This window comes from Papilio xuthus, unplaced genomic scaffold, assembly GCF_000836235.2.
Source record: "Papilio xuthus unplaced genomic scaffold, Pxut_1.1 DF825946.1, whole genome shotgun sequence".
Classification (NCBI taxonomy): Eukaryota; Metazoa; Arthropoda; class Insecta; order Lepidoptera; family Papilionidae; genus Papilio; species Papilio xuthus.
Window position 1 is genome coordinate 5,280,395 of NW_013532703.1, and position 9,155 is coordinate 5,289,549.

Here is a 9,155-nt window from a genome sequence, read left to right on the forward strand (position 1 = left end):
GACCTATAATGAGCTGATGATATGATGATGACACTTAAGTGAACTTAACGTTATTTTTACAATACAGCGGTACCCGCAGCTAGCACTAGCTACAGACGCGTCAGGTAGCACAGCGCTGCACGCTGCGGCGCGGGGCGGGCGCGCGGGGTGCGCGGCGCTGCTCCTCCGTACCGGTGCTGATGCATCCGCCGCTGATGCTGACGGCTGGAGTCCACTGCGAGCTGCTGCCTGGGCTGGTCATAGCGAGGTGGGAATAACACAGACCTCTATACTTTTAGATGTAATTAGTTAGAATCCTTTGTAGCGAATGGCGCGCTTTCCTTACAAGTCAAGTATCAGATTGATTAGTGAGGGGACATAAACGACGACGTTTTGGTTAGGCTAGTGTTGTGCCTAACAATATATAGACATGCTATACTATATATATTATATATAACTATGGTATTTTGTGCCTATTTGATAACCGCCATTTTGTGGCGCTGATTGTTGTCAAGAACTTGAACATCGGCGTTTAAGTCAGAAATAAGCAAAGGCTACCATTTCCAAGCCATTTATAGATATCAGTGAGATAAAATTAAAGTTTTTGGGCTAATTTTGAAATCAAGGTGGTAAAAGATTTTTAGAGTAATATTTATCGGTTGCAGGTAGTAGAAGTTCTGCTTGAACATGGCTGTGACGTCGACTGTGTTGATGCTGATAACAGAACCGCACTGAGGTAAACATTAATTTGTTTAAATAATCAAAATAATATATATATATATATTTTTTTTCGAAGGAAATAATTAAGTTATCAGCTATGTACTTTATATAACAGCTGATAATAGTCTAATAGTTGGTTTCTGAGGTCAAAATCTGTATAAAACATATCGTTATCCCTGAGACAACAATATGTTTTAAATATGAATTTTGGTCTCAGAAACCCTTATAAATATGAATTCAGTATAGTCAGTATTGTATATTGTTTGTGTCAGGGCGGCGGCGTGGTCGGGTCACGAGGCGGTGGTGGCGCGGCTGCTGGCGGGCGGCGCTCGGCCCGACCTGGCGGATGCGGAGGGCCGCACGCCGCTCATCGCCGCCGCGTACATGGGACATGCTGACATTGTACGCGCCTTGCTTGACGCTGGAGCTGATGTTGACCACTCGGATGCTGATGGTGAGACAATATATATCTTATATATAAAATTCTCGTGTCACAATTTTCGTTCCCATACTCCTCCGAAACGGCTTAACCGATTCTCATGAAATTTTGTGAGCATATTGAGTAGGTCTGAGAATCAGCCAACATCTATTTTTAATACCGCGCGGACGGAGTCGCGGGCGACAGCTAGTCTTATATATATAAATCAATTGCTGTTCGTTAGTCACGCTAAAACTCGAAAACTGCAGAATGGATTTATCTTATCTTGGTCTTGAAATGCTCGTGGAAATCTAGGGAAGGTTTAAAAGGTGAGAAAAATTCGAATAATTACCGGGAACTAATTATTTTTATTTTATGCGGATGGAGTCGCGGGCGACAGCTAGTAAATAATAAGATCTATGCTCTATATTTTTTTAAAATAAATCTTTCCGCGTTCTTGTTTAAAATCAGTCAATCTCTTGCACATTATCTGAAATGCTGAATAATTGTTTTTTTTTGTTATGCAAAATATTTTTTGACTTAAATTACTGGATTTTTTAGTGTTTTAAATTTATGCTCTGAATGAAGGATCGCGGTAAGATAATATGTTTTAATATAGGTCGCACAGCATTAGCAGTGGCTGCGCTGTGTGCAGCTGGTGCGCCCTGCGCCGCACTTCTCATAGAGAGGGGTGCTGATGTACACAAGGCGGACAGAGACCGCGCCACGCCACTACTGGTGGCCGCCTTCGAGGGGCACACGTATGTTCATAAAACAATAAAAATGAATTTTAATTGTATAATAAACTTTACTGAACCGTTAAGTGTGCACAAAGAGGCCCTTAGTGTAGATTTGTTATACTAATTTCAGTGTCGCGGTTAATAACTGGACTTTACATCATGTACAATTTAAAAACAAATTCTTATAAATTTAATTAACTATACTTTTTGTTATAATGGATGGTTGTTTGAAGGTATCTCCAAAACGGCTGAAATTTGGCATACAAATAGAGCATAGGCTGAAAGCACACAGGCTACTAATTATGTTTTTTTTATTCCGAGCGGACGGAGTCGCTGGCAATAGTTAGTTAATAATGAAATTATTTACAGTGAGATCTGTGAGTTATTACTGGAAGCTGAGGCGGACATAGAGGCGAGCGACATGGCGGGGCGCACTGCACTGTGGGCGGCCGCGTCTGCAGGACACGCGCGCACCGTACGCCTGCTGCTCTTTTGGGGTGCTTGCGTCGACAACATGGACGCAGAGGGCAGGACTGTGCTCAGTACTGCAGCCGCACAAGGTACGTAATTACATATATATTTAAGCAAAAATAATCTAGGTTGTGAAAAATTGGGGTCCCCTTTTATGTTGTATTTTCTCCCTAGGCAATGTGGAAGTGGTCAGACAGCTGCTTGACCGTGGTCTCGACGAACACCATAGAGATAATTCTGGCTGGACTCCACTCCATTATGCTGCTTTTGAAGGTATTATAAGTCGATTTATTTTGTTAAATTTATATTTTCAATAGATATCTTTACTTATAATAAATGTATATTATAGGTCACATAGAGGTGTGCGAGGCGCTGCTTGAAGCGGGTGCGAAGGTGGACGAGGCTGACAACGACGGCAAGGGCGCGCTGATGCTGGCAGCGCAGGAGGGGCACACCCGCCTCGTATCGCTGTTACTCGACGACTGGGCTGCGCCTGTAGATCAGCACGCGCACGACGGCAAGACTGCACTTAGGTACGGAGACAGAGGAAGAGATAGAGTGAGAGCGAGAACGTGTACAGTATGTCATCTCGTGTTCAATCATATGTATTTGTTGTGTACTTCAGGTTGGCAGCATTGGAAGGCCATTTCGAGACGGTCGCAGCGCTGCAGGAGCGTGGTGCGGATGTGGACGCACTGGACGCGGATCGGCGTAGTACGCTGTATGTGCTGGCGCTGGATAACCGGCTCGCTATGGCGCGCCAGTTGCTGACTTGCGGCTCCAGCGTGCACTGCAGCGACAGCGAGGTACACACTATGTACAAAGCACAAAACACAATATTTAAAATTGACGTTTCTGTCTACAGTTTTTAAAAATGTTAAATTTTACTCGCAGGGTCGCACACCGCTACACGTATCCGCCTGGCAAGGTCACACGGAAATGGTGAATTTACTTATAACTGTCGGTAAGTGTTTTTGTTAAATCAGATTCAGGCCAGAACAAAAGTAAATATTTGTTAAATAGATATAGTAACATGATATGTACGTAGGTGGCGCTCGTGTGGACGGTCGTGATCGTTGCGCGCGCACGGCGTTGCATGCGGCGGCGTGGCGGGGCAGGACAGCGGCGCTGAAGGCGTTACTGCGGCATGGTGCTTCGCCCTCCGCTGTTTGCACGCAGGGTGCTACGCCCCTTGGTATGTTACAAATACTAACAACTAACATGCCGCGTTTCTAAGAACACATTTACACAATGTTACATTTTTATAGTATTCTTTTAAGCAGATGTTCACGTTGTAATATTGCAGGTATCGCTGCACAAGAGGGACACGAAGAATGCGTGCTGTGGCTTCTACAACATGGCGCTGATCCCATGCAGGCTGATCACTGCGGTAACATATATTATACCAATTTTTTGTCATAAACTTTAACTTAACTTATTCCAAGAAATAAGTTCAAGTATAGTGTTGTGCTTATATTCATTTCTGAGATAGCTTGTTAAACAAGGCTTTATCAAAGTCTTATGTATGTATTTGCAGGTCGTACTCCAGCTAAAGTTGCGTGGCGCGCAGGACACGCCAACATCTGCCGCCTGTTGGAGCGCTGGGCGGCGCCATCTGCACCCGCTGTGCCTGTAGCGACTGCAGCGCCACCTGTGTCCACTTTAGACGAACTGCCGCGACCTAGACCTGGTAATTATTATTAGTGACAAGTAGACATAAGTATGTTTAAGTTTATTTTGACAGATACCAACCCAAATCCGAAAAATAAATAGTAATAAGAAGAAAATCAACTTCAAAAAATATTCCTAAACAAAATGCACTAATAAGTAAAAATATTAATGTCATGAATACCCTCGAAAATAGAAAATAAACTGTTTGTTCTTGTACTATCTCTATATATTTTTTTATATCATAAGGTGGCAAACGAGCGAGCGGCCACCTGAAATCGTTGAAATAGCAAAGTGACTATTGCCCATAGACATACGCAATTGCATATGCGTTGCCTACCTTTAATCGACGGAGGAGAAGATGCACAGAAAAAAAATATTTTCCCTTTCCATGCATCCTCTCATCCGGAAAGTCCACTTCCACTTCCCATCCTTTTCTTGTAAGAAAAAGAGTGGAAAGGGAAAGAGGACTAAACTAGGCCTCCGGGACGCACACTCATCAGACGAAACGCGGAATTGCTTCCACTTCACGCCTGTTTTCTGTGTGGTCGTGGTATTTCACCGGGCGAACCTGGCCAATTCGTGCGAAGATGTTAAAGCGGGTTCTACCACTCTTATATTCTACAATTATTTTTATTCTAGAGTCAGTGTCAACAACATACGGACGAATTGAGAATAGTTTCTTTTTGAAGTCGGTTAAAACTCATAGACATCAAAAGTTAGGCCGAATACTAGCATAAAAAATCAGTGTAGCATCTTCTGCAAATGCGTGTGGACTTTGTCCTCAAGTCAGAAGTATGTTACGTATATTTTCGCTAATTTAATTATTTTCTATGTAATAATTTATGTATTGTGTTGCAGCTGGATCTCCGGACTATAAACGGCGCAGTGTACACAGTTCTAATTCGACAAAATCTTCTTCCAACCTGACGGGTGGCTCTGCACGCTCCCATGAACAACCAGAACAAGATATACCCATACATGATAAGGTAATTGTCTTTTAATCTTACTAATATTATAAATGTAAATGTTTAGATGGATGTTTGAAGATATCTCCGGAACAGTTGAACAGATCTTGCTGAAATTTGGCTTAGATGTAAAATATAGTCTGGAAGAACACACAAGGTATATATTAAGTTTCTTTTTAATCACGCGCGAACGGAGTCGAGGGCGACAGCTATTGTTTTTATATTTGTTCTCTATGCGTAGGAATAGTTGGTCATATTGTGGTGGCATTACTGTAGAAATTCGTCATGAAAGTTCCGTATTTATGTAATAAAGACCTATGTTTTAGATGAATCGAGCCAACCTATCGCTGTCATTCGCCCAGCAAGTGGCGCGATGTGGGCGGAGTCGACGTGAGAAAGAGCGAGACGAACCTATACCGGAACATCACGCGGTAGAAAAAGATGCTAAACTAAGGTTAGTATATACAATATACTGGAAAATATAAAATTGTAAACTGCAGTAATCTAGACCGCTGTACGACACCAACATAGGCATTCATTTACAGTTAAATATATGGCTTACTTATCGTACGTTTCCGAGACCAAAGTTTCTCTATAAAACTTATTGTCATCCAATTTTAAAGAGGGATTTTGGTCTCGGAAACCAATGATAAATAACTGATTTGTATAAACAGGAGCTACATAGCGAACGAGCGTGACGCGGAACTACAAGGGTATGCGCGTGCGCGGGGCAGGGGGCGGGACCGGCGGCGCGAGGAGCGACACGGCTGCGAGCGTGACACCTCCCCGTTGTACGCTTCGCCCCCGCGCAGCCCCCTCAGCGATGTCTGCAGCCCCACCGCCCCTGCCCCCGCCTCCGCTTCCGCATCTGCCACACACGCAGCGCAGCCTCTAGCTGTATTCGGTGAGTAAAGCAATTTGTACCGTAATTTAGTTGCAATTTGGTCTCGAGTAGCTTAGTAGAGCTTTATAGGGGAAGATTTTCTAACTAAAATATATTACTATCATATACTATTTATATGATGACTTCACACCTATTGAATTTAGTAAACCTCACTATATTATCTCTAGCAGATATAAAAAAGAAGGAGTTTTTCAATATGTATTTTTTTAATAATGACCAATATTATGTTTTTTAGGTTCCCAGCCGGCGAGCCTGAGCGGTGTGCAGCCTGTGGTGACGGACACGCATTTCAACCGAGACACGCATATGCGTATTATATTAGGCCGTGACAACAAGACACCAGGAGACAGACAGGACAGGTCTGATATGCATACATTATCAAAAAAAAATGACTACCCGCATATTGAGTTGGCACGTCAACCAATTGAGTACTCTAATTTCCCACGTGTCCAATGCATACATTGAATTTGTAATTTTATTTACTCCAGTATAGTTATGTATAGCATGTATGTATATTTAGGCATGTTTCAAACCATTATACATATTTATTATCGTTATTGCTGCTTGTTGTGTGTATAGCTTATACAAACAGAAATAATTTGTGCTAATTCTATCTCATCAAAAATTTCACATCTATCCATATTGCGCTTTTATACACTGTGGTAAGTTTTGACAGGTGTCACTTTGACAGCTGTCATGAGAAGGTCGCACAGATTATTGTCTGTTGTTAGATGTTGATAATATAGCTAAGTAGTGGTGTACGATATACGTAGCGAGGTGTGGAGTAGGCGGGGCCGGGCCGCGTACACCAGGATAGTTGGCAGTATCGGCAGAGCGCGAGGACGAATATTTAAGAAAACGTGAGTCTGAATATAACTACTCTGTGTAGGTCACTGTGATTTTGTTTGGTTGGGCTCTTACACGTGGTTTATGGTTTTATCTATGTTTTTATTAGAAGAATGAAATGGCTATACATTTTATTCTTTTTTTAAAAAAACTTTTTTTTTGTACATTTTTCTTTGCAGTGCACTGGGAAGGGTTAAATTGTAAATAGAGATATGTTCTTATGTTGGCACAAGTAAATTTGGATTTACAGAAATACTCTGACATACTTTTTTCTATATTTTTTATTATTTTTTTAATTTACTTGATCAAAGAACGTTTTTATATGGTATTACACTATGGTGATGGCGTGTTTGGTTTTGGAAGGTTGACTATTCGCAATGCTTTATACATTTTTCTGATGTATTTATTTATAAAATCACAGTGACTGCACACAGTGGAATTTCGCTAGAGTCATCGCTTCAAGAAGATTCTCATATTTGCTTTCATTTTTCATGTCACTGTAAGACTGTGAATGCCGGACATTAGTTATATGCCTAAGTTTGTAATACGGTATTTTTTAAGAAAGCATTTCATAAGCAATTACAAGCAATTTTATTGACATAAGTAAATTGGAAATCATTTTGCTTATATATTGTACATTTCTGCTTACAGCTTTTGTATTGCATGTACATTACGGATTATGTTTTCAATTAATTTTTCTATGCAATAATAAGATTTCTCGACTTTAATGTCGCATTATGGTACAAAGAATGTAAATTCTTGCGACTTTCAGGCGAGTACTATTTGTCAGCGTTCTGTTGGTGTTGGTAATATGTAGGAATATCGCACAATTTCTTTCTTTTGTATAATAGTACATATAGTATGCATTTTCAAAGTTATTTTTGTTGCAGCAAAAACAAAAGGAACGGTATAGTTACCAATCCAGCGATGCGGCTTGTGAACAACGTGAGGAATGGACTTGGTAAGCGATTGATGATTAATATACAAATTTTGTACAAGACTTTAAGAGGATCAGTCATAGAATATTTCAAAATATATGTTCAGACTATGTTCTATATATGTGCTAAATTTAATCAAGATCCGTTCAGCCGTTATGGAGATACCTTCAAACAAACATCCATTAAAACATTCGCATTTAAAATATTAGTAAGATATAGTTTTTGATATTATCAAGGTTGTCCTGAAAATCTTTTCTCCTTTTACCCGACTGACCCATGAGGGCAATATTTTTTATTGTTACCTAATAGATCCGGTTTCGAAAACTGTGGTGTCATACGATTGGCATTCTTTCCCAGTGTCATTGGATGTACCACTATCATTCTTTTTTAGTTATTTAACTAACAAATAATATTTTTTTTGTAATAGACAATGCAGCAGCGAACATTCGACGTACTGGAGTCGCGCTCGCAGCTAGCGCCAGCTCCGCCAACCCGGCAGTCAAGACAAACGCTTTCCAGTGGCGCAAGGAGACACCACTTTAATATAGATGGCGCTGTCACAAACGAACCATGACCACAAACACGATATGGTTTTGTCACGTTCAAAAGTATAAATGGCCAAAATGATAAATAATTTGTCACACGCTACACTGACTCTGATTATCGTGACGGATGAATCAAAGTCAATGTGCACTGAATTTATATAATGAGATATTAAAGCAAGTTTTGCTTCAAGCTCGGTCCAGACAGGTCACCGGTGGCATTCAACCAGTTCACACGGTTTAACATACATGTCTTGCCGACTTTTAAAAGTAACTACGGTGCTCCGATTTTGAATTATAAAAATCGAAAGGTTTTGCTTGCAGATGTATCCCATTTTTTTATTAACGAGAACTTTATTAGATTTTAAGTTAAAGTCCAAAATGCGTTACGTAAATATTTGAATTTTTCGCGCTCTCTTCGCTTATGTTAGAACGCAGCACAAACGTGTGGCTGATGGCGGCAACTCACTATAGTAAAAAAAATCATGTGAACTCGTTACTGACCACCGGTAGCTTTGTTGGTGACCCGTGTGTGCCGAGCCTTAATTTCAACAATCTAAATAATGGATATGTAAATTTTCATTCCTACATTTGAAACGATTAAGCTTAGATACTGTGGATGTTTAAAATTATCGATGTTTTATTATAAAAAAAAATTGCTGAAATCGCAATAAAAATATGCAAGTAGCTGTTGTAGAGTAATAGACATGTCGCGCTACCAAATGTATTCCTAGAATGTATATTAATTATATATTTATGTGCTAAATTCACTATTTCACTATGGCTGTCTATTATATTGAGTTATCTCTATGAATTAAAAAAAAAACTATATTTGGAAATTCTTATGTTCAAACTTCATATGAACATATAAATATCTGCAAATATTTTGAACGAATGAAATTGTCGAATGAATGAATGAATGAAAAACTACACGGAGACTGAAGTGAATGATGAAATGGAA

The 9,155-nt window shown here is 40.2% G+C and overlaps 1 protein-coding gene across 2 annotated transcripts in view; it reads left to right on the top strand.

Annotated features, from left to right (window-relative positions):
- The window catches only part of LOC106124490 (ankyrin repeat domain-containing protein 50), a 48,342-nt gene extending 39,187 nt beyond the window's left edge, over positions 1 to 9,155 (top strand). Inside the window, exons 21-39 of one of the 2 annotated variants that reach the window (XM_013321199.1) lie at positions 68 to 247; positions 645 to 715; positions 972 to 1,153; positions 1,737 to 1,878; positions 2,227 to 2,417; positions 2,503 to 2,601; positions 2,678 to 2,861; positions 2,954 to 3,134; positions 3,223 to 3,292; positions 3,377 to 3,523; positions 3,635 to 3,718; positions 3,866 to 4,018; positions 4,858 to 4,985; positions 5,291 to 5,418; positions 5,639 to 5,868; positions 6,104 to 6,227; positions 6,642 to 6,728; positions 7,605 to 7,675; positions 8,080 to 9,155. In XM_013321199.1, coding sequence (XP_013176653.1) covers positions 68 to 247; positions 645 to 715; positions 972 to 1,153; positions 1,737 to 1,878; positions 2,227 to 2,417; positions 2,503 to 2,601; positions 2,678 to 2,861; positions 2,954 to 3,134; positions 3,223 to 3,292; positions 3,377 to 3,523; positions 3,635 to 3,718; positions 3,866 to 4,018; positions 4,858 to 4,985; positions 5,291 to 5,418; positions 5,639 to 5,868; positions 6,104 to 6,227; positions 6,642 to 6,728; positions 7,605 to 7,675; positions 8,080 to 8,195 — 2,568 coding nt within the window. In that variant the 3' untranslated portion in view covers positions 8,196 to 9,155. The remainder of the gene's footprint in view (positions 1 to 67; positions 248 to 644; positions 716 to 971; positions 1,154 to 1,736; positions 1,879 to 2,226; positions 2,418 to 2,502; positions 2,602 to 2,677; positions 2,862 to 2,953; positions 3,135 to 3,222; positions 3,293 to 3,376; positions 3,524 to 3,634; positions 3,719 to 3,865; positions 4,019 to 4,857; positions 4,986 to 5,290; positions 5,419 to 5,638; positions 5,869 to 6,103; positions 6,228 to 6,641; positions 6,729 to 7,604; positions 7,676 to 8,079) is intronic. The other variant, XM_013321200.1, reaches the window with a different exon arrangement.